General features: G+C 40.9%; 1 protein-coding gene across 1 annotated transcript; it reads left to right on the top strand.

Annotated features, from left to right (window-relative positions):
- Positions 1–67: 67 nt before the first annotated feature.
- QSOX2 (quiescin sulfhydryl oxidase 2) lies at positions 68–25,463 on the top strand. Its single transcript, XM_062011959.1, has 13 exons — positions 68–125; positions 1,685–2,044; positions 6,577–6,677; positions 7,989–8,037; positions 8,798–8,906; positions 9,099–9,189; positions 11,466–11,611; positions 12,227–12,370; positions 14,359–14,488; positions 16,712–16,834; positions 17,684–17,834; positions 21,686–21,874; positions 24,398–25,463. The coding sequence occupies exons 1-13, from the start codon at positions 68–70 to the stop codon at positions 24,946–24,948; spliced, it is 2,202 nt and encodes a 733-aa protein (XP_061867943.1). The 3' UTR covers positions 24,949–25,463.
- The last annotated feature ends 1,471 nt before the right edge of the window (positions 25,464–26,934 follow it).

Raw genomic sequence — 26,934 nt, 5'->3', positions numbered from 1 at the left:
TACACTTGAGGAAGATAGCCATTATATCTGCAATTAGGTTTGTGAGTGAAGCCTGAACCCTTGCAAGATGCTAGATACAGAAGGACAGAGCTATAAAGTAACTGCTGCTGATGAGAATGAAAAGTGTACACACAGAACATGTCAGGCATATTTAAAATCTCTCACCATCCTCTGTTGAAAACCTTAGATTCTGGCATCCAGATATATTGACCTGCTCAGTCAGTGGCAAGACTTCAATATCAAGATTACTCCCCTTCAAGGTCTAATATTTTGTTTGCCTTGGTTTTGATCAATATTAACCTCCTGGGTCAATAAATCTTGATACTAGCCTCAAGAGGAGTCATTATCTTTCATAGAAAATGATTATTTCTCAGTTAAACCCTACATTTAATTTTCCTGTAATCCATCTCTTTCATCTTCACACATTTAACAATGGTGAATAAAATGCACTCTAAAATACCTTGGGCACTGCAGATTTGTAAAATCCTGATCAGCAGCTGCTCTAAGATTTTTCAATTCTTTGAAGCAGGTGGACTCTGCTCCTGTAACCACCCAATATTGTTGCTTATATTACCCAGGAAAAAGAGGGAAAGAAAACCCCTCAGCTGGACATGACACAAGCAAGTGTGTAACTCATAGCTGTGGATATGGATGCAAAAGATATGGGACAGAACCATTTCAGATATTGATGGTCAAGAACTCAGGATTCTGATCAGGAAAAGGCAAAGGTGGCAGAATCTTTTCTTAGAGAATAGAATCTTTACTGTATATAAGATTCCTGTCCTTGTACAGTCTGTGGATTACTGTCCAGAAACAATGATAAACTAGATTCTAACCTCTGAATTTACACCAATGGGCCTGAAGTAGGGTATTTGGACCCGTTTATTTCCTATTTGTTCCTGAAGGATTAAAAGAAGCAAGAATTATCTTTTGGGGGACCTCAGTCTTTTATTAACTGAGTTTTAAACTCCTCTGAATTTATCCTCTGGGAACATTTTCTTGGTTGTCTGCCTCTCCTAGTGTAATATAAATTCTCGAGCCCATATTTACAAATTGAAAGAGACTTTCATACTGTGGCTACAACTATAAAAGCTGCTAAAATCCATTCCTAGTGCACAATTAATCTGAACCTACTAAAAGGATAAGTTTCTAACAGTCCTCAGAGCTCACAGCACCCTGTGTAGCCTTTAGTGGCATCTTCAGTTCTGAGGATAAATGACTCTTTCCTGCAGTTCTTTACACAAAGGCCATGCTATTTCAATCTCTTCTCAGTGAGATACTTTGTGAAGTTAAACCTTCTGTTTCTATAGCTCATTAGATCGGCCACCAAGCCACTTCTACAGCTTTAATCTCTTTAGCTTTATTTTTCACCTTAGACAGTCTCCGAGGGTAACGTGGCTCTAAAGCAGCAAAGGCTCTATCTGTGGTCAACCTGTCACAAGGGTTTGTTAACCGCACTTGGGCAATAAGCAGGAGAGTTCGACTCTACCCTCTCCCTCGCCCATCTCCAGGGCTGCGGGTGAGGACACGGCGGCTGCTGGTTCGTGAGGGGGCAGCTGCCAACAGGTGCGGCCGCACCTGGGCCAAGGCCATATTGTCCCTTGAGGCCGCTGAGGAGCGGCGGGCAACGCCTGGCACTGCCTCGCTCCTCTCTGAGGGAAACGGCGCGGGCCTCCCCCTCCAGCTGCCGAGGCGGGAAGGAGCGGCGGGCGGCCGGGTCCCGGCGGGGCCACTCGGGCACTAGGCCCCGGCGCGTTGCTATGGCGCGGCCCCGCCCCGCCCCTCGATGCGCGCCGCCGGCGTCCCAACATGGCGGCGGCGGGCGGCGGCGGGCCGCTGGCGCTGCTGCCGCTGCTGCTGGCGGCGGTGGCCGCGCGGCTGTACCGCGCCGGGGAGGACCCGATGACCGTGCTGGCGGCCGGCTCGGTGCGGCAGGCGCTGCTCAACTCGTCGGCCGCCTGGCTGGTGCAGTTCTACAGCTCGTCCTGCGGCCACTGCATCGCCTTCGCCCCCACCTGGCGGGCCCTGGCGGGGGACGTCAAAGGTGAGGCGCCGCCGCCACCGGCCCCTCCGCGCCGGGCTCAGGCCGGGCTCCCACGCCCGCTGAGCGGTCGCCGCCGCCGCACGGCTCTCCACAGCCGCGGGCCTGACCCGCCGGCCCGCAGCCTTCCGTTGCCGCGGCCTCCCCGGGGCCGGTGCTGGCAGCGGAGCGCTGGTGTGGGCAGCAGCGGTGCCTTGTCGGGCCGCGGCGCACGCAGGTGCCCGGGGGAGCTCGGCTGCAGCGGGGCCTCGTCTTGCTGTGCCGTCCGTGGGCTTCACACGCTGACATCCGCGGCTGTGCTTTGCGTGAGCTGCGGAGCTTCGGCACACGAGTGTCATCCCTCATCTCGGCTCTCGGGTGGTGGGCACGGCCCTTGCCCCACTGAGACAGCGGCACACGGGGCAGAGCGAGGTGTGGGTGGTAGCAGCAAGGCTCCAGACTAAAGGTTTCATAGGAATCCAGGGATAAAACATCCCCACTTCTCACGCTTACTGTGGATTTACACACAAGCATCTGTGTGTGCGTGCAAGTGGAGGGGCTGTGGCACCGGGAGTGTGTTTAGATTGAAGTATTTGAGGCGAGGTCTTTATCTTGTGTTTTGTAAAGAGTCTATGTTAGAGGCTAAACAAAAAAAATTGTTGTGGTATTGTAGAGGCCTTAAATGTGTTTGATTTGTGTCTTGCAAATGCAGTGTAGCGAGAATGGACAGGAACGGGGAGGAGGGGGAAAAGACTGCCAGGAAATAATACAAAACCCAGCTAAGTGAGAGCTGTATTTTCAGGTTCTTTAGTGACTTAAAAAGAAATGATGGGCTGCACTGTCAAGGCTGAGTGAGACCTGCTTTGCTGTGTTCTAGTCTCTCCATTTTTTTTGACAAGTGCTGAAGTGTTTTACTCAATGTGTAGATCTAAGGTAAGGAAGCAAACAGGCCACCCAAGCATCAGTTAAATACCTCTGGTAGGGAGAAGACCTGAGATCAGAGTTGTAGGAAATGAGACAGTGGTGTTAATGGCTTTTAAACAACTCTTAGCGTTTGACACCAGAGAGGTTTCCAGGATGGAGAGAGCAATTCTGATTCATGTGGTTTCCGTTTGAGGAGTGAAGGGCTCTGGCTTTTCTCTGGCAGCCTTATGTGTGGAAATTGTTAATGGTTAACATGAAATGTAGGTGCAGTATTAGGAATGTATGGGTTTAGATGTATGGAAATGGAGGCTTAACCAAAAATAGGTCCTGCTGAGCTCATCACACACTGAGAATTGCTGACTGATGACTCAAAAACGGAGGAACACAGAGCTGCAGTGCTTTCAGGATATGTCAAATGCTCCTTACTTGCATGGAGCTTGTGTCTATAAACACAGGAGCTTTTTCTGTTTTCTTTCTCACCGAGTTGACTTGCCTATGGCCAGACTAGTGTTAGATTTTCTTCTGCTTTGACAAAAGTAAGAACAGGGAATTGGTTGAACACTGAACATCACAAAGAGGCTGAACTGACCACAGCTTTTGTCAAAATAACACAGGAACATGTTTATTACTACAGCAGCATGGTACCTTTGTAGGCAATGTTTTTTGTAGCTGCTATTGACTTCTCCAAGTGTATGTTTTCTTTCTCATCTGCAGTCATGATAACTGCAAATAACGTTATGCACTGGCACTACTGTAACCAGTTAAAGGCCTCTCTACTCTTGAATCCGTTGAGCTTTTGTGAAGACTTCTACTTAAAAAGTGGATTTTTATGTTTGGCAGTACCAGCAAATGCAATCAGCTTCTGGTGTTACTTGTCAGCAAAATGGGAACGTTTTGAAGTTGCAATGAATGGATTTTAGGAGGAGACTGAGAGCAGGCACAGTCTTTGTGGGTAGCTTCATATAAAAAATACCCCCAAACCATTTCACTTACTTAGGCTGTCTCAACATCTATTTTTCAAAACTATTTCCTCATCTGCTAGGATATTACTGCTATCTTGAGGATGCAGACTCATCTCCAGTAGAGAACTCCTAAATCACGGGGGTTGCATTTGCCTAATTTGTTATAGCCCAGTTAAATTGGTGCAACTATTCTGTCCATAAGAGGCCTGTGCTAATATACTTCATTTAAAATTTGTTTCTCATTTACTCAATCTTGGCAATCATTGCCAACTTCACAGCAGAACACAATCCTGCTGAAAAATAGGAACAGTGCTTACTTTTGTGTAATCACATTTGGAGTTTGATTCTCCCTCTGCTCTCAGAACAGGCATTAAGCTTGCTGTTGAGTCCTTGCTGTTGCATTCCTGCTTACACATTTAGTTTTATCACAGTAGTGTCCAAAGTGGCCATTATAGTTAATTGTACTTTTTCTGTTTTAAAAGATGATTAAATCCATCCACCAAAATGCCTGTGGCTGGAATTATGTGCAGTAATTTTCTGTGTAGAAGCAACAAAACCCTGGAAATCTCATCTATGACAACTATTGAATTAGATGCCAAAACAATCCCCTCCTCTGGATTTGGAATAACTATTCCAAATCTAGCAATCATGATTTCCTTCTGGAAGTTGTTCTTTAAACCCATTCAGTGGGGAACTGCAGAAGTCTTGTCATTATTCAGGAAGCATCCTAGGTGTTAAAATACATAACTCTCAGGCAGCACAGAGGGTGAGGTTCCTTGTGATACATCTCTTATCTGCTTGGCTGAAACTTTGGAATGGAAAATAGCACACAGCATGAGAGGGAATGCACAAGGTTTGTGCAAAGACACTGTCTTGTACTCTGTGACTGGTGTGTTGGTATCTGTAACACTGCTTAAGTGGGAGTTTTGACCAACCAGCTGGATTTCCACGTTGTCCAGTACATTCATGTTGTTTTTTTCAAGCTTGTTTAGCACAAACAGAAATAATATTGGTTAGTATGATAACACTTTCATATATTTGGGAGTTAGTATTTATAGAATGCCAATGCTAATTTCAATTTCATCAGCACATTTAGAAGCAGCCCAGGCTGCAGTGCCACCGTACGCTGACACAGCCTGGGCTGTGCACTCCAGCAGCTTTTGCATCCCTCAGAAGGAAAAAGCTCCTTTTTTTCAGCAGAAGCGAATGCTAAGCAGCACACATCCCAGCTGCTGCACTTTAACCCAAGTATTTAGCTAGAGCTGGGTTTGCATTGTTGTGAGGTGGCTATTTGCATTAGGTTCGTGATGCTTCTGTTCATTGTGTGGAGGAGGACCAAGACAGGTGGAGAAAGGAGGATTGGTGAAAGTTGAATGAGAGAGATACCCAGAAGCCAAACTTTTTTTTTTTAATCTTGCATTTTATTTGATTAAATAGACTGTTGTATCTTTTGTGCTCCTGTGAATACATGCCCATCTGCTCCAGCATGCTTGTAGTTACTCCTGGTGCCTGTTCAGCTGTTGGCATGTTCAGCACAACCGAAATTCTCCATCAGCTGCCCCATCCTCCTCCAAAGACAAATAAAGGTCAAGCTAAGTTTCAGAAGCAGCTAGGCATGCAACTGTCAATCAGATCTTGAACTTGGTGAAGCTTTCATGCTCTTTGCTGTAAAAGCAAGTTTGATTTTAGTGCTTTTTAAATGTTATTGGTACTTGAGGATTGTAGTGTACCTTCAAATTCTGCCCACAGCTGTCTTGATTTAGCTTAACTTCAAAAAGTAACTAAGGAATCAGTTGAAGTGGTTCTTCCTTAAAGTGATTGCTGCAGCAGAGTGTGGCTCAGAAAGAGAAGTTCCTAGCAAAATGAGGAGAAAAGAGCTATACATGAGTGGAAAGCTTTTGTTGAAGTTACAGAAGTGTATTTATAGAAATACTTAACTCTTGTGGTTATTGCTGTGAAACATCTATAAAGGAAGCTTGGTGATGTTCAAAGGGAACTATTTAGCATTCTGGTTAAAACTCAGATATTTATTGAGGTGTATCTCATGTTTTCCTGAAGAGTGCTAAAAGGTAAAGACAGCTTTCAGTAGGCAGTATGGGAGCTTTGGGTTGTGTGCAATTCTAGAAGCCTCTGAGAAAATGTTGCCAAATAGCAAGTCCTTTTTAAAACAACTCTAAGACAAGGTGCATCGAATTTATGGCTTTGTGATTGTCAGCCATATGGATGAGTAACTGATGGATTAATTGCATTCAGTTACATATATTCTGCATGCTTTATTTTAAGAGTTTAGCTAACAGGAGAAGCAAAACACTGCATTATATTCCCTGGCAAACATTAATTTGGCCCCTATTTCATCTTTCTGGATTCAGTGAAATACCTTTGGCCCTGGAAACCATATGTTGTATGTTGGGATTCTTCTTATTCAGCTGTATTGAAAATACTGATGCAGCTAAAAAAAACAGGGAGGGTGTAGTTGTTATAAAAATCAGTAGGTGCCATTGCACTTGACGATAGAAATGAATAGCAAATGAGAATCGACCGAGGGCTTGATTTTTATGCCACTGGAATCTATTGGAGTTCTGTTGCTGACTTTCATGGGAAGCAGGATAATCCATCAGCTGGGATCCGTGGTCACCTCTGCTGAAAACTGAAAGATATCTTTGTTTTCAGACTGGGAATCTGCAATTAGACTCGGTGTGTTGGATTGTGGGGAAGAGGAGAACTATGAGACGTGCAAAGAATATGGAATTCACTTCTACCCAACTTTTCGGGTAAGTGACACAGTACATGATCAGAGGTAAATGATGTGTGTGTTAGAGTAACTAAAACCATACCCAGACTTGCTTGTCAGTGTTACATGTAACCTGTTCTTTAGCTCCACTTTTTCTCAGCTTTTGGTGAGCAAGCTGCAGGGTTGATAGAAGATTAATTCTAGTTCTTCTTGCTGAATGCAATTGCTGATACAGATATTTGTAGCAGAAACTCAGTCCTCAGTTTTAAATCTGAACATTTCTTATTGAAAGAAAATGCCATTCTAGAAGGTGCTCTGCTGTTACATTTATGTAACACCTACTTGTGCATTCAGTAGATGAATATAACAGCTTGTATAAATATTTTTCAAATGCAAATGTTCATGATTCTTAATAATATTTTTGGGATTGATGTATGAAAATAAAGGTGATGCATTGAAGTTACATCGTGAACTCAGCTGATTTTGTGGCCAGGGCTCCAATTAAAAGTTTAGCCTTGACTGAGCCTTCACTATTTTTCTAATTTATTTCATAATTTGCTTAAACAGGCTTTTAAAAGGTCTGTTCTGCTTGCCAAGAATGTCATCCATTGTTCATCTCCAGGTCTAAGTGCAATTTCTAACTTCAGACTTTGTCCGTCTGTATAATCATATTATTAACTGTAGGTGTAAGCAGGGTGTGATGGATGGGGAGGCATTGAATAAACTGTGTTGTGACAGGAGAGGGAACAGAAGACATTTCACTGTAGAATTTGTGATCTTCAACCTTGATAGAAAGAGCAGGTTTTTGGTTGGTTGGTTGAGGTTTTTTTTAAATCTTTGAAGTTTGGGGTGTAACTTGGAATGCACTCTTGATTAGACACTGAATCTTTGCTTTTTTATAGCAGAAGCCAGTCAAGCTCCATTATTTATCCCGTTTAACCACTGGAGGGAGTTGAGGAAATGTGAATAGTGTTCCAAGTATATACACAGTTGGTTGTACTGATTTGGTAATCAGTTCATTCGTGTTTGGGTTAATGTTTGTAGTAATGGATCAATACACAGTATTGAATTATACATTGTAGTATTTTTTTCCTCCAAAAGTTGGCTTTATTGTAGATCAGAGTTTCGGCTGGTACCTGTGACATACCCTTGTACAGTTGAGAAGCGAGTCTTTGGAAATCATGGGCTAAGAGGGGAAAATGTCTTCTGAGCAGAGAGTTACAAATATTTTGTAATTAGAGCTGTAAGAAGTAAAAAGTCTTAAAAGCCCTTTTAGTTTCTGAACTGAGCTTTCATCTTACTGCTTTGAAAATAACTCACTCTATAATACTTTCTTTTGCACCCCACATAGTACTTCAAAGCGTTTACAAAGCAGTTTACTACTGGAGAAAATTACAAAGGTAAGAATATCATACTGTAAGACATCCCCAAAGCTGTTAGCCTATCAGCTCTATACTACAAGTATTACATACTAAAATACCATATGAAAATGGAATGCCAGACAGAATTTGTTCAAGAACTCAGGGCTCATATTCCTCTTCTCTTTCTTTTCGAAATGTAGTTTCACAAATGGCTGGATATTTTTTATTTTAAATTCCCCCTTTTTCCACCAGGCAGCTCATCAGCACGAGATCCAATTTGCTCAATCCTGACTCTGGTGCTTTTTGATCTGTCAGCCACTTCCCAGCCATCCTGAATCTCACTGGGAGAGCCCCTATTCAGATGTTGACTAACTGAAAACAGGCTTATCCTGTGTGTCTGACAGGATCACAGCTTGAGGTGGTTTGTCTGGGGACAAAAGTAATGTTGTCTTTGTCAATGGATTAACATTTAAAAGGTCAGAGGTCAGCAGAGAGACCACCTGCAACATTAACCCTTCATGTAGAAGTGGGCTGTACTTGTACCTGTTACTTTTTGGCTTCTGTGAGTTTCTGCTTTTGATTTAATTATTTTTAAAGCAAACAAAATATCTTCACACTGCAGTTATGTCTTCATACTGTCCAGTGGCTTTGTAACCTCACCTGGCCCGTTTGGGAAGAATGGTACACCTTTGCAGTTTGTAGAAAACCATGGGAATGTGTGAAAGCCTCTATGTGAGTCAGTTCTTTTCCCCCCTGTATTCTGCAATGATGGATTTTTTTGTTTATAACCCGTACTCAGCAGGAGCAGACAGAGAGCTGCAAACAGTTCGGCAAATGATGATTGACTTCTTACAGAACCATTCCCAAGAGCTGAGACCACCTGCTTGCCCACCATTGGATCCAGTTTCGTAAGTTCTTTTTTAATAGAGCTGGTGTGTGCCTCCTCTGTTAATTACATCAGATGTAGAAGATCCTGTAAAAGGTGAAGAAAGTACTTTTTTCATATCAATTCTCCCGTGTGATTGTAAAAGGAAATTCCATCAGTAGCAGTGAGTGCACTGCATTCTGCTCATGCTAAATAACCTTTCTTTTCTCAAAAGGCCCAGTGATATTACTGCTCTTTTTGACAAGAACAGCCAGCATTATACTGCCATTGTGTTTGAAAGTAATAATTCCTACGTTGGACGAGAGGTAATGTACGACTTATGAGTGGCATGATGAACAGGAATGAAAGTTACCATAACACAGCTGAACTTTGTTACTTAGCCAAGCAATAAAGGTTCTGGTTATTGAATTCAAAGGTCATGAAGGGCAGGTCATGCATATTTGAGATATCACAAAATCAGAGCATTACATAGGGCGGTTGTATTTAGTCATGCAGAGGAACTCACTGGGAAGTGAATGTGATCTCATGTTAACACCTTCCATTCATGTTTTAGTGGAAGATTAATTTATCAATTTCATTGTTAGCACAATTCTTTTTTCTCCCAAGATTTGGAAGACACGACAAAAATGGTGTCAGCTTAGGTTATTGTTTTGGTGCTGCTAGAAAACCATTCATAGTATTCATTCTTCTGGGCAGCCTTTGTGATCTCAGCTGTTCATAATAATCTAAATTCTCTGTCTCTCTCACTTCATGTATAGGTTTTAGGAAATTACATTCTAAATTAAGATGATAACATAAAAAAATCTTTTCACAGCTCAGAGGTACTGAGGATGTGGAAGGATTTTTGCTTCCCCCACCCCCCTAATAAAATATTTGGTTTGGCATCATTTCACCACCTAATGAGCCTGCTGTTAGCTTAGACAACTGTTAGTTTTCTCTTCCTGCCAAGATCTAGGATAAGTAAAGAAAATAAATGACATAATTATCTAGGCATAATCTGTGTGGAAACATCCAATGTCTGCAAAATGTTTCTAATTAAATGTGATGCTGTGGTGGCCCAGTTGCATAAGTGAAGGACACAGTGCTGCCAAAAGTGAGAATCACTTTGAGAAGCAGACTGCTTCCAGACATTTGTTTTCTCGAAGCTGCTGTGTTGATCATACAAGTGGGCATTGCTGAAGAGAAGAAATGTGATGATTATAAAGTTCTTCAGCCTTTTATCACACTCAGTTTTATTACCTGCTGTTATAGTGAAAGACTGTCATCTGATTATCAGAAAGTGGAGTCTGCTAATGTTGTGTAATATTTTAGCTTTTTAGGATATTCTAGTGAAATAGAAAATAACATTGTTTTCCAGCTTACAGTATAAGACAATATGGACAGACCTTATAGAAGTGACAGAGAGGGCCATGTGTGTATCAAAGACCTCTTAAGTTGCAAGTTTGAAAGTGAGGGAGAACATAGCAAAGACAATACTCACCTGAAAGGGAAATGTATAGTGGAAACTGAAATTATCAACAGGAAAAAGGTGCAGAAGAGTCAGAGAGGAGTAAAAGAATGACAAATAGAAATGTCAGAAAAGTCAGAAGCATGAAAGGTTGTGTAGGTGAGCAGGGAATAGTGTAAGGGCATAGGCTAATGGTTGTGAGAAGGGCAGAAGAGGATGCCTTTAGCAGTGGGATCATCAGGGATTTAAGAAGGGGAGAAATGAGTATTTAAGCTTGTTTTTTTTATAAAGGGCAAATGCTCATTGTTTATAACTGAGTCATATTTGTAGGTGCAGCTTTGACTGTAGTTGGCAAAGGATTTTAATAGTTGAGTCCTGACAAGTCTTTGAGGCATCCTGGTGTTACCACCCTCTTGTGCCTGCTGCAGCCTTTGCTGAATTTTACACCTTGCAACGAAGCTTGTGCTCGCTCCCAGCTCTCCAGTGCAAAAATCCAGCGTGAGGTTTAAAGAGCTGAAGAAGACTGATTTCAGCTAAGGTGCTGGAGTGTGGACTGAAACTGTTGAGATATAGGCACGTATCACTATGTGGAGTCTCTGCTGTGTGGATAGTAAACGGAAAGAGTTGACCAGATTTGACAGGCCTTTCCAGGCAAAGGCTTTGCTCCCATGGAGCCCTTAGTTGTGTTCTGTGTCATAGACTTTGACATTAGAATACCATAAAGAGGTGGGACCAATATTTCTTCAGTACTTGGAAATTTGCCGTTAGACACTTAGAGCATAATGTGAAACATAAACCTCTTGGTGGCTGTGGAATATCCTCTGGGCTATTTTGAGGTTTATGAGGACATTTTATCATTCATTCTCATGGCTTCTTCAGATGTTGGACTTCAAAGGGAAAAGATCAGGATAGACCTAGAAAAAAAACCTGGAAGGTAGGAATAATAATTTCCAGAGAGGAGTAAATCTTCTTTAACTGAAATTGTTAGTGTCCACAGAGCACTCGTACTTCCTTGGTGAACAGTTTAATGACACCCTTAAAGGATGATGCACTTCACCTGTTTATATGTCTTGTCCTACAAGATTGGATATTCCTTGAACAATGTATAATTCATGTCACCTTTTCATTACCCAGGTTATCTTAGACCTGATCCAGTATGAAAACATTGTTGTGAAGAGAGCGTTGAATTTTGATAAGCCTTTTCTTGAGAAACTTGGAATTACCTCAGTCCCTTCATGCTATCTGATGCATCCAAATGGGTCCCATGGATTAATTAACATGTAAGTAATTATCTGTCTCAGGAATATGGGGAGGCTCACTTGAGCTATGAAAACAGTTTCCATAGCTCCTTTTCATACAAAGCAAGTTATTTTATAACCTCCTTTTGAGTATGTATAAATGACATTGTGTCCTGGCGTGGAATCAGTAAGTCAGAGTTGTGTGTTACCTGGGTTATTAATAAAGAGACCTAACTCTACTGTTGCTTATCACTATTGCCTATTTGTAGCTTCAACATATTACTGTGATGCTTCTGGAAGGAAAACAGTTTGGAATAAAAGTGGGAGAATATTGATGAAGCATCAAAGTTCTTAAACAGCCATGCTTCTGAGTCAAAGTACTTGTGAACATTGCCTGTGTAAGGTGAACTGACATTTGTGATGAACATGTGTTCTTATTTTGGATGAAATTTCCAACCACTAATACAAATGATTGTTATTACTAATCCTAACTGAATGATATTTCATTTTGCTTTGTATCAAAAGGTAACATGTCGCAGTAGGGCTGTAAGACAGAAAACAAAGTGGGTGTCTTATTTTATGAACATACCAATTTGCTTTGGATAGTCATTTAATCTGAGATGAAAAGTGATCTTTGCTTTGTCCATTTATGTACAGTTTGAAGCCTCTACGGTCTTTCTTTTCTTCATATTTGAAGTCACTGCCTGGTGTAAGAAGAAAACTTCTTTTGCCACTTCAACTACCTGTTCAAGAAAACAAAGTGGAAAGTACAGAAATCAAGGTGTGGAAAGAGTTTGATAAGTAAGTGATACCCTTGGTCTTTCAGCTCAGTGCTTGGTCATTAAAATTTGCTTACAGCTTTCTCATCACATGGGAAGCTGTGCTGGAATTCATCATAAGATCCTAGTGCACTTCAAAATATTACTTCATTCCATCCCAGGTGCTGCACCTGAATAGATCATTCAGTAGTGACCAACCTGCCTCCTTCTGTTGAGTAATGTTAAAGGTGTTCATGCTTAATATTGAAGAAATAAGAGCACCAAAGATGAGAGCAAAGCTTCCAATTGCTGCTTCAACTTCATCCTTTTCTCAGTATATTTGGGAAAAGCTTGTGAGTTAGATGAATTCCAGCATCAATGTTACAGCTTTTTTGTGTGTGTGAGTGGTGTTTCAAACAACTCAGAGATGAAATTCTTGAGGGCTTTCCATGTTTTTTTTTAACAGCAAGCATCTGCACTGATAATGTTTTTCTCCGAAAGTATCATTAAATACTTAATGGACTTAAAAATACCAAGGACTTACCACCCATTACCTGAAATATATAGACCAGTGATTTGAATTAAAACTTCAGCAGTAAGTAGTGTAGAAAACAGAGTTCTCTGTGTGACAGTGAAGCTTTAGCCACTAAAAATGCCTGTCAAATGCAAGTAGAATAGAAAATACTAAAGTCACTGTAAAAGACTTTTATTATACCAAATCCAGTAAGGTTTATCTTCACCCTCTTTCCCTCTTTGAGAGGAGGATGCAAAGGCTTTGCAGAGAGATAATCCCTCAGCATCTTTGGATGGAAAAGATGTAGGACTGAGTGCTTTCATTTTGTACTTATTTTCCTTTATGGACACTATTAGTGTCATCTTCTTTTAATGACTGTTACGAAATATTTCACACGAAACAGTCTGAAACTGAACTGGTTTCCAGCAAGACAAAATCTGGTTGATGTGAATCTCAAGTCCAAGTATCTTCTAAATAGGATTCTTTGAGGGGAACCTCATGCATTCACATGGATGTGTCTTTATTTGAGAAACTTGAAGCAGAATTTTGCTGTTCTTTTACATTTAAGTGAGTATGTTATTAATTAAGGAGTTAAATTCAGAGTAAGTCTGTAGTTTGAGTTATTAAGAATATAGATTATTCTGTATTTAGCATGTTGATTTAAATGTGTTTGCTTTTAGAAATGCTAATGCTGCTGAACTCTTACAAGAAGTGTTTAACTCTTAACTATGTGAACTTGTTTGTTCAGTTACATTTCTGTTATATTGTCTAAAGCTTGTACTCTGAAAGCATTGAAAGGTACTTGATGTAGTTGTACTTTGTAAGGAGCTTTTTGTTGTTATGAAGGTATTTGCTTGTAAGAAGGAACTCTTAAAATCTTTCATTTGATTTATGTGATTTACTTGTACCTCCCTTAAAGTACCAAATTCTCTCTTGGGAGCTGGTGTGATTCAAATTGACTGTTAAACTTGTACATAAGGAACCTACAGTAAAACTGCTACCTGTGAGTGAGGATTTCCAGCTTCAGTCCTTTCTCACTTTGATCTTTTTCAGTCCTGTTTGCACTTCTGCTCTGTGTACAATCTAGTTTTGTTCAACAAAAGTCTCCCTTTTTTCATAGCATGTCATTTTTCTCTTTGTGGTCAGCCCTGAAGAGAAACTGTCATTTCTTTCCACCAGCTATTGCCTTGCTGACAGTGCCAGGGTTATAATTTCATTACAAGGTGGCTGGGAGGCAAAATGTTTAGTCAAAAAAGAAATTCTTGTGTGTGGTTATGCTTCATTTGTCTAAACTCTGAACAAAATGACATCAAATTACTCTTTTTAAGAGAGTACAGTGAAACTCATTGAACTTGACATGAGTTCTGAAGTAACTGCAGTGTCTTCCCATACTGGTGGAGTAGCAAATGTTGAGGTTTTAAGGACACCTGCTGTATTATCAATTTTCCCTTCATGACTGGTGAGAAAATGAGCGAAAGAAACCTGCCAGTTGATAACATTATATATGTGTGTTTCAGATCTAAGCTGTACATGGCCGACCTTGAGTCAGGATTGCATTACCTGCTCAGGGTAGAGCTTGCAACGCACAAGACACTTGAGGGAGCTGAGCTAAAGACCTTCAAGGATTTTGTTACCATCTCTGCCAAGGTATATTCTTCTAGTCTTTGATTATTTGTAAGAATAAAGTGATTGTAGCATAAAATTTATTATGACATAAGTCTCTCAATATCTCTCAGAATGTTTCAATATATCCTTCCTCACTAGCTTAAAAAAGTAGCTTTATGGGTTTCTTTAAATGTTATTTTTTAGTTACTGTGTCCTGCTCTGACTTATTGGCTTGAAATGAATTTCATTTAATCTGAGAGGGCTTCAAATTAAATAAAGCTTAAGTAGTGTGCAGCAGATTGAACAAACACTGTAAATACAGTGTATTCAGCAGGTTTTCAGGATAAGTGGCTGTTGGAACTGAGTGGGATTAAAAACCTTTTGTTTCTTATTCCTGACTAGTTCATAAATGGCGTTCTGGTTAGAGATACTAGTAACTTCTGTCTGAATTTTGACTGTAATTGAGGTATTGAGTTCCCTAGAGCATTTAAAAATAGAGGTGCCTACATATTACCTTGGAGTGGAGGGACAACATCTGTCATGTGATATGACTTGACAAGGAATTTCTCATACATCAACTTTTTAATGTCAGCCTACTGCAATGTCCAGTGTCTGTTTAATTCTCCTTACTTACAGTGTGTTTTATTTTAAAGGCAGTGAATCAATAACTATTGAAGGCAATAATAAGGCTGATGTGAACTATTTTCAAATACCTGGGTTTATCTGAAAATGAGACAGACAGTCTCTTGCTCCCCCCGCAGCCATCAGAGGACAGAAATCTCTCTCTGGCCTCATTTCTTTAAGAAAGTGTAGTGGTAATCTTTCCATCATATTATCCCTAAACATCCTCTGTTCTTCCTGATGGCTCCTGATCTGCAGCTGATGTCATTTGCTTGCCTGGCTATTAGTGCATAAGTGGGGAGTGCTCTCTTTTCTTTGCCTGCCCATCTCCAGACTGCTGTAGGGACCACTGACCTTTTACTGGAATTCTCCTGACGTATAAGACTTTCCTCATAGTTCTCATCCATTCATGATTCTCGTGTTTCCACCAGGAAACTTTTTGTACTGACCTCTAGCAGCGTGTTGTGGTGATGATAAATCCTAAATCACAGCGGTCTCAGGCTCCCTACTTGGGGAATTTTCCTTATAGCATTAGGGATTTTGGCAGCTGGTGCTGAAGTCCATTTTTTTTTGATTCTTTGATGAGACAAATGTCTACCTGAGATACAATTGTCTTTTAGGTAGTGCATAATATTCTGGGGAGCCTACAAGAGTAAATGTAATTGCAGGATGTAGTCAGTAGCTCAGAGGTGTGCTGGTTTTTACAGTCTATTTAAGAAATGGTTTTGAATCCAAACAATTCAGAGCCCCTTGTGTTAGATACACTACAATTAGCAAAAGAGAGTTGCTGCCCATTGGATTTGCCTGGTACCAAGCAAGCAGCCTATGAATTATAGTATGGATAGCTGGACAAGGGCTGAAGAATGACTAACATGTGTATAGTATGTCCTGTCATAAATTGCTTTATGGATTCTATGAGTCTATGTATTTAATGTAGCTCATATAGAGACTTTATTTCTCCATCTGTTGAAATATTGCTCCCTCTGGAAGGGTAATTAGAGGATGGTATGCATACTGCACTTAATTCTGGAGTAATTACAGCCCTCATTAAAGCAAAATACCATCTCTAACATAAAGTAATGGCATTACCATTGATTTACAATTGCTCCTGCTCACCTGCCAGACTCTGACTTCTTTAAGTTACAGGTTAAGGAACTCACAATTCTCAAATCACTTTGGAAGTCACTCTTACATATACAATGGAAAACGCTTTCCTAGATAACCAACTCCTGCATCTACAGAAATTGGAACAAAAGTTTGTAAGAACCAAGTTTTGAGATTCTTCTTCTAAGAGTGGGAAGGATTTCAGCCTCTCTGATTCACTTAGGTCTTATGCTCCTTTCTGAGCTATACACTGAGGTGAATTACCTCAATGCAAAAATCTGTCATCTATCAGAAGCTGTTCTGTAGCATCTCTGCCTGCTACTGAGCAGCTTCATTTTTGCTGGGTAACATTTTATGAGTGCAACTTGCTAAAGTTAGTGTGAAGTTTATTGAAAGCAGAACAAGTAATTTACTCACAACCAAAGAAAATCTGAAGCACTTTAAAGACAGGGAAACCACATTTAGATAAAAGTAAAAGTGTCTTGCTGCTGATGACAGTTGTGCTTTAAAATATGGGCATTTTCTTGTTTGTTTTCTCAGCTTTTTCCTGGCCGTCAGCCTGTTGTGAAGTTGTTAGAGACCTTGCAAGAGTGGCTGGTGAGCCTTCCATTAGACAAAATCCCTTATGATGCTATCCTAGATCTGGTCAACAACAAAATGCGGGTAAGCTGTTGCTGGTTTCCACATAAAGTACAGCATTAGTAAAGGATAAGATTCTACATAAACCTAAGGCATCACTTACTGATGGTCCCTCGGTCATAATGGAGTTATAAGAAGGTTAAAATGAAAATAAAGTGAAATCATTACCAGAATAAAAAATCCACATGAAGAAATTGAAGTGAGAGAATTGAAACACACAGCCCTGTCTCAGCTGTATAATGAACAAGCAGTTGATAACACATACATGTTCCCTATTGTCAGCTTCATGTGATGCAAGATTCCCACCAGCTATTTCTGAGTTGCCTTTGCTTGCTGTGCCTGCTGTCAGCAGGATTCTTTTGAAGCCTGAGTTTCAGGGATGGGAAGTTTACCCACTGAAATGGTCACTAATCCTGAAGAGTTTCCCCAAATACTGTTTAATTTTGTTGCACACTAAAGGTCTTGATTAGGAATCTCATCTCCCTTTGATAATGCCCAGCCCTGTGACAGAGCTGTCTTTGTCCAAAAGTTAACGTGAGTTTTCCCATGTGAGAGGGATTGCTGTCTGAAATCTGGGAACCTCCAGTGTGTTTTAGGAGGCAGAGATCTGACTCTCAAACTAAATCTTTCACTGGATTTTAGGTGTGATGAGCAAGTAGTGTTTTTATTTTAAGAAGAAATACTGAATTCTACATCTTAACCTGTTTAAGACAAAGTGTAAAGGGAGTAATTTACTATTCTTTATCCTTGGATCACCTCAGTTTCATGGTAGGAGCGACTATGACTTTGTTAGGGCTGATGGGGAGTTTGGGTCCCAGAGCTGTACATATCTTCAATATTTTGGGGTTTGTTTTGGCTTTGGTCTTGTTTCAGATTTCTGGGATATTTCTCACTAAGAAAGTTCAGTGGGTTGGATGTCAAGGCAGCAGACCAGAGCTGAGAGGTTATACCTGTTCCCTTTGGAAGCTGTTTCATACTCTAACAGTTCAAGCTGCGCTGCGACCAAAAGCCTTGATGCATACAGGTAAGCAACAGTTACATGAGACACTTGAAGGATGAGACACATATGCACATCATTTTTTACTATGCAACAGGAAAAATAATGGGGGTTTGGGGGTGTGTAAATACTCAGCCACTACCTTGGTGGAGAAGAGTGGTGTTCCAGACTTAGCTTTCAGGTTGGTACCAGCAGAGGTCAGAGCGTTGCTTCGCTGCAGCAAGCAAGCTGCAAGAAAGCCTGACTGTTTGTCCTTGCCTAGAAGTGTGGTACATAAAGTGTGTGGCTCTAAAGATGTGAGCAATAGAGGAAAAAAAGGAGAGCATTTAACATAAAGAAGTTTTGGACTACCTAAAAAGAGAGGAAAGTTGTTGCACTGCTAATTTAAACTGACAAAAATGAGATTTAACCGTGTGGTTTAGAAGCTATAAAAGATGTACAACCATCAGCCAATCCTTCTGTAGTGTTATTTCTTAAATAATGAGTGTTATGACTGTTTGGGGAATTTTTTTCAGCTGGATGTACCTAGTGTCCATTAATCTGTGCAGTGATACACTACTGTGCAAGCACTCTGTAAAATTGCTTGTTTTTAAATGTGCAGCATCATGTGAAGCAGGCTTTCAACATTCTGGTGATGATCTTTATTTAAAGAACATGCTGGGTTGAATAATATATTATCTTTGCACAATGGAAATACAATTATTAATGCTAAAACACTGCCCTTCATATGTTTTTATTCCTGCCAGGACAGTGCTGTGTTTCGTTACGGTTCTATTTAGTTTTCATTTAAAGCCTTTTAAATGTCTTTTCCAGGGAATGTAAGGATCCCAGATGGACTCTCACTAACTAGGGCATAAAACTCAGAAATCTGCAATTTGTCAGTTGCTGATTGTATGTTTGTAAACCCACATTTCTTGATTATTTCCAATTATGGATGCATTACTTGCAATAGTGGTGAAGATCCCTCAGTTCCTCCTGCAGAATAAGGGAGTTTTGCTTTTGATATCTAGTCATCCTGTTGTTGTTTTGTTTCTCTGTTTGTTTGTTATTTATGGGGCAGTAGGTTGAATCTCTATAATTTAGTACCATGCTCTGCCTGGTGAGTTTGGGATATTTTATAGTGGCTGATATATTAGCTGTTCAACAGGATCATGCATAAATTACATTTCCCTTTTAATCCCCATTGCTAAAGGTGTTCTAACTCAATATAAAAGCATTCTTAATATTTGACTCTACAAAATTACATCTTAAATTGCTGCCGTGTTTCAGACATGAGCTGTGGGCAGTCTGAAGTTAAAAATACATTGTAGGACCTGAAAACTCTTTGGCACACTTAAACCATCGATTTAAATCGGGCCAGATATGTGATGATCACTTCTTAGGGCAAAAGAATTGGGTCAGTCTGAGACTGTCGGATTATGTCTTGGGAGGTTTTCCTCTCCTTATTGCTTGTTTAAATCCCATCTACTAAAAAGCATGATGTACTCCCTAATCCTTCCCACCACAGGTAGGGTTTTATGGTTCTTGTCCACTTTAAAGATTAGGGTTACCCTGAATTGCAGTAGTTTGGGAGGAAAGAGAAAAGGAGGATTACACGATGATACATGGCAGATGTTAATAGAAGATTCATCTCTGGGCTGATAAAAGAAAAACAAACAAAATGAGCCATTTTGCAATTGTTTGTTTTCTTTTTAAAGCAGCTGTATTTTTCTTGATAGTTTCCTCTACTTACAGTCTGGCAGTTGGTGTGAACTTGGGAGCTGTGGCTTCCTTGATAGAATGTTTTTATTGGTTTATATTTGACAAGCTTGAATGTTGAATGGCTACAACTGGAACCTGCAGTGAGATCAGCAGAAGGGAATGCAAGGGCACTCAGACCTGCTCCCTTCTGAGGGTGTAGAAAATCATGGGAGAAATCTAGTCCTGAACACACTTCACTACACAAAATGTGTTCTTAGGTAGGAGGATCTATTGGCATGAAAAAGACAGGTTTGTGGATTTTATAGAACAACAATTACCTGGGTTGTTTTTGAAGCATTGCTGAGTTTGAAAGACCCTCCCCACTAGGTGAGTTTTCAGGAGTGTAACAGAACAGACCTAATCAAATGTAGGTATGAATCTCTGATCCCCCAGCAAGAGCTTATTTGCATTTTGGGGTGTGTGTTTGGTTGTTTCTAGGTGTGTATTTTAGGACACATGGTAAAACTGGTTTGCATGAAATCCATTTCAACTTTCCAATATTATTTTCCAGCCTTTCTTTCAAGACTGTGACTTAATCTGCTTTAATCTCACAGCTTTTCTTTATACATGCTATTCAATCACACTCTCTGAAGGTCTGAGTAGGGCTTGTTTGCTTTTTATGGCTTCTTTTTGTCTTAAAAGACTGAGTTTGTTTGCTGCCATGTTTAGGGATGAAATGCTGCTGTTCTAAAGAGAGGCTTTTCTGATCATGTGTTTCTTATACCCAGAACAGATGAGTTCCCTGAGAGTTTTGAATAGGTTGTGTGGAGGATGTTTTTACCTCAAAAACAATGCATGTGTGGAGGGCATGTGTGCTAGCAAACTGGTTGTTATTCACTAGCAGAAGAGGACAGTGAGCAAAGCACCATAACCCTTTACTACAGAACCTACAAAGCCTGTGCTGTAAATTACTCGTGGGAGAGGTGTTCGGCCACAGGAGTCGGGAGCTTGATCAATCTGTATCATAAAACGTGTTTCATTTGACAAGTGAGTGTTTGTGGTAACAGATAGTGCATTTGTAAATACATTTTGGCATAATTTACTGGATCAATTAAGCATGAATCAGAAAATCTGAGAGACAGAGATGAAACCATTAGGATTTCAACAAATTATATCATATTTTCAGGCCACTTACAGAGGTAGGGACGTGCTGGTCCCAGACCAAGCTCTCACTTTGTTAAGACCTTAGCTTGCTTCTAAATAAGAGAATTATTCTTCTGCATTATTTTTAGTGCTAAAGTGTGAGTGTTATAGAGAGAATAATGTGCTTGAATCTATTTTAGGAGGAATTTCTGAGTTGCTCTTGGAAGTTTAAACGATTGTAAGTATCTGTTCCCTGTATGCAGTTGGTGCCTGGCAGCGAAGCCATGGAGTTGTTAATGAGATTGTGGAATGCTGTAATAGCTCAGAGTTATGGAGTAACAAACAGGTATCACAGGCATTTCTGAAACACTTATTGGAGGGTGTTTGACTCTTGGCTTTTCAGTAGCAAGGCCACCACAGCTTTAGTGTCTGAGTGTGAATGTAACAGTGAACACATATTCATTGTGCCGGGGAAAGCCTCTGCTTCCAGAAGAATTGTGTCAAGCAGAGACAGAAGTATGGAAGTGTAGACAGCATGGACTTTGTGTTTTAACAATTTCAAACTGTACTCTGGTTGTGGACTTCTAGGAAAAAAATGTCAGGTTTTCATTTAGCTAAGTTTGTGCCCCTCAAATCGTGGGATGTTCTTTGAAAGGAGACATTTCGCTGTAAAGAACGCTTGACCTTTAACTTCTTTGTTAATGTGTTTTAGGGTGACTGAGCAGTTGTACAGCCTGAATGTGTGTGTCTGTGTTGGTGTAAATAGCAGCTTTGCATTTTTAATAACACTGTCACTCACCTGGCATTCTGTTGAGCCTTGGTGTGTTGGAAATAACTGCCTTGTAGCTGTGTCTGATATCGCTGACAACCTTTCAGAACTGTTTGTGATCCCTTAAAACTGCTGTTTATTGCCAAAGAATTTGCTTTCGAAATGTCTCACTTCCACTTCTTAGTGACAATATTACATCTGTATTTAGTTGGGGGTGTGTTTCCTTCAAAGAACTGTGTGAAACTTTTAATCCCTCTTAATGTGCATCTATCATCTGTCTTCCCAGGTCTTGAGGACAATCCCCAAGTCGTACTTCAGGTCATGCGGAGATACATCCAGCACTTTTTTGGGTGCAAGGCTTGTGCTCAGCATTTTGAAGAAATGGCTAAAGAGTCCATGGATTCTGTTAAAACCTTAGACAAGGCTGTTCTCTGGCTCTGGGAGAAGCACAACGTGGTGAATAACAGGCTGGCAGGTATGGAAGACCTCACATAGGAAGGTAGCTGCGCCTGAAAGACAAAGCTACGGCACTTTAAACAACGTGGTTTGTGCTTGAACAGAGAGAGAGGCAAGTTAGGCTGAGTAACAGGAGGTCAAAACCAGCAGGAATAGTTGTTCCAGCTCGACATTCCTTTATTAAGCACTGACTTGAGAAGATTTAACTCCACATTTACACTGGGGTACAAGAGGTGGTACTTGTGTGTAGGGCATCGCAGTCACCTGTGGCTCTGGAGACCAGCACACTCCCCTTTGCACAGGCACTTGAGGCATGGTGCCTGCCAGTAACAGCGTTGTCTGTTAGCATAGATAAGGAAAACATCATTCTCAAAGGTGCTGTTTCTTCTGAGAGTTCACCTGCTCCTTGATGAGAGGGTCTTCCTGGAGTACTAAACAAAGCCTTTTCAAAAAGCAGCAATGCAGTGCAGTTACATATCAGTGGATAAAAAGCAATGACATTTCCTTCTGCAGCAGTTTAGATAGATATTAAAAGCTGTCTTCATTTTGTTCTGGAGAGGTGCTCTGCAGAAAATGATGATAATTGAACTCTCTTAGGATAAAAAAACCTAAACTATTAGCTGGTCAACAACTGAATACAATGAGATGACTTTATGAAGAGAATCTGTTCCCCCACTGGATTGCTGTGTTCTCAGACTAAAAGCACCAGTTAAAATACTGGTTGTGTTTAATCCATTCTGTTATGGGGATATCAAGTAACCAAAACACTAAAGAAAATTGGTTTCTCTTTGCACTTAATCCCTGTCTGTGGTTATGGATCTGGGTAATGCAGCATTAGTTACAGTTTAAATGTGCTGTGTTGTGTTTATATGATGGCCATGCTGAATTCCCAGGATGAATGAAGTGTTAAACACTGGTGTGAGCATAAACAGTTTGTCTCTTTTTCTCCAAGGAGGAGAACAAAAGTAAATGATGAGGTATGAAATAAAAACATCCCCTCATGGCTGTTACTTCTGCCAGGTTGAACACAGAAGAGGATAGTCCTCTTGGCTTGCAGTTGCTGAGTAGTAGAGCAATATATTTACTTAGAACGTGAAGTTATTGGAACACTCACATGGGTATTGATCTAAATGATGCAACAGCCATCTGAAATGCCCTTTTAGGAAGAGGGATAAAGCTACTGGAATAAATAATAATGTTAAATTATGCTTTTTAAGTTTGCTAACATTTCCCTTTGGGTTGGTGACTTTTTTTTATCCTTAAAAGCTGCTCCTGTGTTTCTGGTACCACGCAGCCTGCGGGGAGAAATGGCGTTTGGTCACCGAAACACCTTGGCACAGCCTTCCAGTGCAGCTCATGGCACTGTTGGATGTGGCTCTGCCCTGTTTAATCCTTCTCTGTTCCTCTAGAATGTGCAAAATTTATAGTATTCTCCTTTTTGGCAGGAAAATGTGAAGTACAGCAAGTTTTCTGTTGTGATCTTCTGTTTGTTTCCATGTTCTGTGCTGAAACAAATCGATGAGGGAGTGATCTTTGCTTAAAGGTCTCAGAAATGCAAACTGACTGTCTGACTCAGAAATGTCAAGGAGACAAATCTTTTTAAGCATTCTTTGAATCCCTGAGATTTCTGCCTTTAAAAAGAACAAAAATAGTAGTATTTTATAACAATATTGTTCTGTAATACAAAGAATAGAGAACAAGATCAGAATCTCTCTGAAACACTTGAAGTGTGAGTGTACTGATATCAATCAGATGCCTTTTTAAAAGCTAAATTAGCTTTTTAATTAACAGGTACAGGTTTTACTGCTGTAAAAATGGTCTCCTCCTCCATTTTAAGGTGATACATTTAGAGCTAATTGCAACACCAGCCTCAAAAAGGTGGCCAGAGCTATGAGCAACTGGAGTGACACAATTCAGTCTGGTTCAAGACAGAGTTGTGTGTTTTAAATGCTAAAAAGCAAGCTAAAAAAATACATCTTAAATATGAGAATGGTCTTTACTGAAAATAGTTTGCTGTAGGAATAATGCAAGCTGTGGAAAAGCCAGCTGAGGGTGGAATGATTCACAGGATGGAGACATGGAAATGTCTGCAAGTCTTTGGCCTTGAAACTGCTTGCTACAAACCAGGTCTTGGGATTAAGGAGCACTGAGTGCAAAAGAGCAGTTTGTTTGGAGTCATAATGCATGTTTTAACCCCTGAGGGGCCCAGCCAGTGGTGCTTCCACCCTTCTGAAAGCAGCAGTTGTAGGGTCTTGTTGGATTCGATTTGAGCACTGTGGCTTTTGCTGCGAGAAAAGGAAAATCCCGGTGATTCGGTGTCTGTGTTTTGAAAGAGGAAGCAGTGCTTGGAAGGTTATTGATAAATCCAGAGGGAAACTTATGGATTTCCAAATTTATTCCTGGTTATCTGTAGTTTAATACAAATACTGACATGCTGTGGGCTGTCAGTGGGAAATACTCTCTGTGGTGTCCAGTGAAGTGTCTGATGGTTCAGACTTTCCTGTTTCATTCACCTCTGATTTTTTCTTCTCCTCCCAATTAGGTGATTTATCAGAAGATCCAAAATTTCCCAAAGTTCAGTGGCCAACTCCAGACATTTGTCCTGAATGTCATGAAGAAATTAAAGGATTGCACAGCTGGAATGAAGCCCAAGTTCTGCAGTTCATGAAGCGTCACTACAACAGCGAAAATATTGTATATAAATACGCCGAAAGCCAGGCTGACTCCAGTGAAACTGAGCAGGGAGAGGCAGGAGAGGGGAACAAAAACAGCCTAATGAAGAAACCAGGTGGAAACAGAGAAAATAAGATCCAGGATAAAGAAAACATACAAGATTCTAACCTGGAGGTGTTAGATAAGCTGCTGGCAAATCATGGACCTGCCAAGGGCAGCGGTAGAAGCACAGTTGAGTTGGCCAACCTCAAAGAGACGAAGCAGGCTGTGTTCTTCTTAGGGATTGGCTTTTCTAACATAGACATGAGTCTCTGTGTCATTCTGTATGTAGCATCATCCTTATTTCTGATGATCATGTACTTTTTTTTCCGGATGAGGTCTAAGCGGTGGAAAGTGAAGTATTATCGCTCCTTTGTGTAGTTCAGGTCACACAGTTCTCATTGTCCATGGCTGTTCAGTACCAGATACAGCTTTAATATTTATGATCAGGGATTTTATATACAGTATTCCTTCTCTCAGAACCCTTTGTTCCCATGTCTTGTCACCAGTGTTCTAGCTTAATGCCTGGAGCTCGCTGTGAGAACCGCGATGCCCAGCTGAGGCTCGTGGTGCTGTCAGGAAGCATCCCCTGCAGGAAGCATTGCATGCTTCACTTAAGATTCTTCTGTGACTTACCACCTACATCCTTTACTCATTTTTCAGAGTAAACATTGCATTATGCAATCAACTGTGCCTGGTTTAGAAGGAAATTGGATATTGTTTTGTGTACTTGAGGTCCGATTTGTTTGTTTGTTTTTATTTATCCAGGGCTGATTTTACCTGCCAGAGAACTGAAGGGTTATGCTGTTACCTTGGCTGCTTCATTTGGAGAAGCAAGATGACTCTCTTTTTCAGGAAACACGAGGTCTATTCTGAATAAATCAATTCTAAACCCATGTGACTCTCTGAAATGTTATTTACACTGCATATTTCAAGTAGCAAGCATCACGTGTTCAATAAGTCTTCCATTCTCCTGTGTGTTCCAGCCAAGGATGTGTATGTGTCTGCCCCAAAACTCATCCTGTCAGTCTGTATAGCAACCAACAGCCTGATCCTGATGGCTCATGCTCTTGTCCATTTTAGTGGAGTTCAGGTGTGAGTAAGGACAGAGTCAGAGCTGGTGCTTTGCTGTCTCCTCCGTTGAGGTGTTGATGTAGCTCACCTCAGTCCTTACCGTGTTATCCAAACGGAAGCCACCTCTGATGAACTCCAATAAAGGGAATGAGGTTTTAGGGAAGGAGAGTGAGATCTGCATCCTGGCTGGCAGCAGTTAGAAGGAACCATGAAAACAGTTATAGAATTACCATTTGGGACAGGAGTTTGTTTCCAAGCCTGGCTGTGGGGGAGAACTCACGTCCTGGATAGTGAAGTTTATAATCCTATCCAATGTAATTGAGCGTGTTCTAGTTATCCATTACCTAATCTTTAGTTAATCCTAATAGGTTTTGGCCTCAATGTTTTCTTGTAGCAGTGAGTTCTACAGATTAATTGTGTTATATAAAAAGGCTTTTCCTTTCAATTTACATTTGCAACTCTTCATTTAATTGACCCTTTGCTGCGTCTTGCGTTACTTGGGAAGGAATAAACAGTCCCTGGCCCATGGTATTTATAGTGGTGGTGTGTCCTCCTCTGGTGTCCATCATAAACCTGAGCACAAAATGTTTAAAGCCCAGCAAGAAGAATGGTCTAAAAGCACAAAAAGTCATCAGGGATAGTTTTTCATCATCAAATGCTGTTTATTCACCAAACTGCACGTTTCTGACACGAGTCTGTGCAGCTTCAATTGGAGCAACAAAACTGAGCCTCAAAGATTTTCTGTCCCTTGTTCCTGAAGTTCATCAAAGTAACAGACAGATGAAGGAGTAACCTGTGGTTCCTGTAAACATGTGGCAGAGGAAAGCTCCTGTTCACATGCTGCTGACGTACACAGAGGCCCCTGATCTGAGCTTTCCTTAAGCCACCTTCACTGATTATTGTGTGCACCCGATGGTTCCTGCTCCAAGGTGAGAAACTTGATGCCACTTTCTCTCTGTGAAGCTGGGGGCCAGCTCCTGCCTGCTGCCACGAGCACCTGTGGGCAACCACCTCTGCCTGAGGGCTGCTGGGAATGACTCCCTCTCAAATTTGGACATCAAGTCTGTGCTTAAGGCCCCTCGCTGTCCCAGAGGTCTGGCACAAGGAGCCAAGATGAGTCTCTTTAGGACTGTATGAGAGACCCTGTAATTATCTTTGTATTACCTGGGCTTGAATATTAAAACAGAGTGAGAATCAGCAGTGGGAAGAGGGGGCCAAATGTAAATATGAATCTGGAATATGATGGCTGAAAACATGAGGCTGCACAGGGCTGGTGTATGTCATTGGGAGTCC

The sequence above is a fragment of the Colius striatus genome, chromosome 19 (genome assembly GCF_028858725.1).
Source record: "Colius striatus isolate bColStr4 chromosome 19, bColStr4.1.hap1, whole genome shotgun sequence".
NCBI classification, from domain to species: Eukaryota; Metazoa; Chordata; class Aves; order Coliiformes; family Coliidae; genus Colius; species Colius striatus.
The sequence above is the reverse complement of the archived record's forward strand: the minus strand, read 5'-3'. Positions and strand labels throughout refer to the sequence as shown.

Coding starts and splice junctions, on each gene's coding strand:
- QSOX2 (XM_062011959.1), top strand. CDS start 68: ATGCTAGATACAGAAGGACAGAGCTATAAAGTAACTGCTGCTGATGAG. Junction 126..1,684: donor TGCTGATGAGAATGAAAAGT/GTACACACAGAA, acceptor CTCCCCCTCCAG/CTGCCGAGGCGGGAAGGAGC. Junction 12,371..14,358: donor GTGTGGAAAGAGTTTGATAA/GTAAGTGATACC, acceptor TGTGTGTTTCAG/ATCTAAGCTGTACATGGCCG.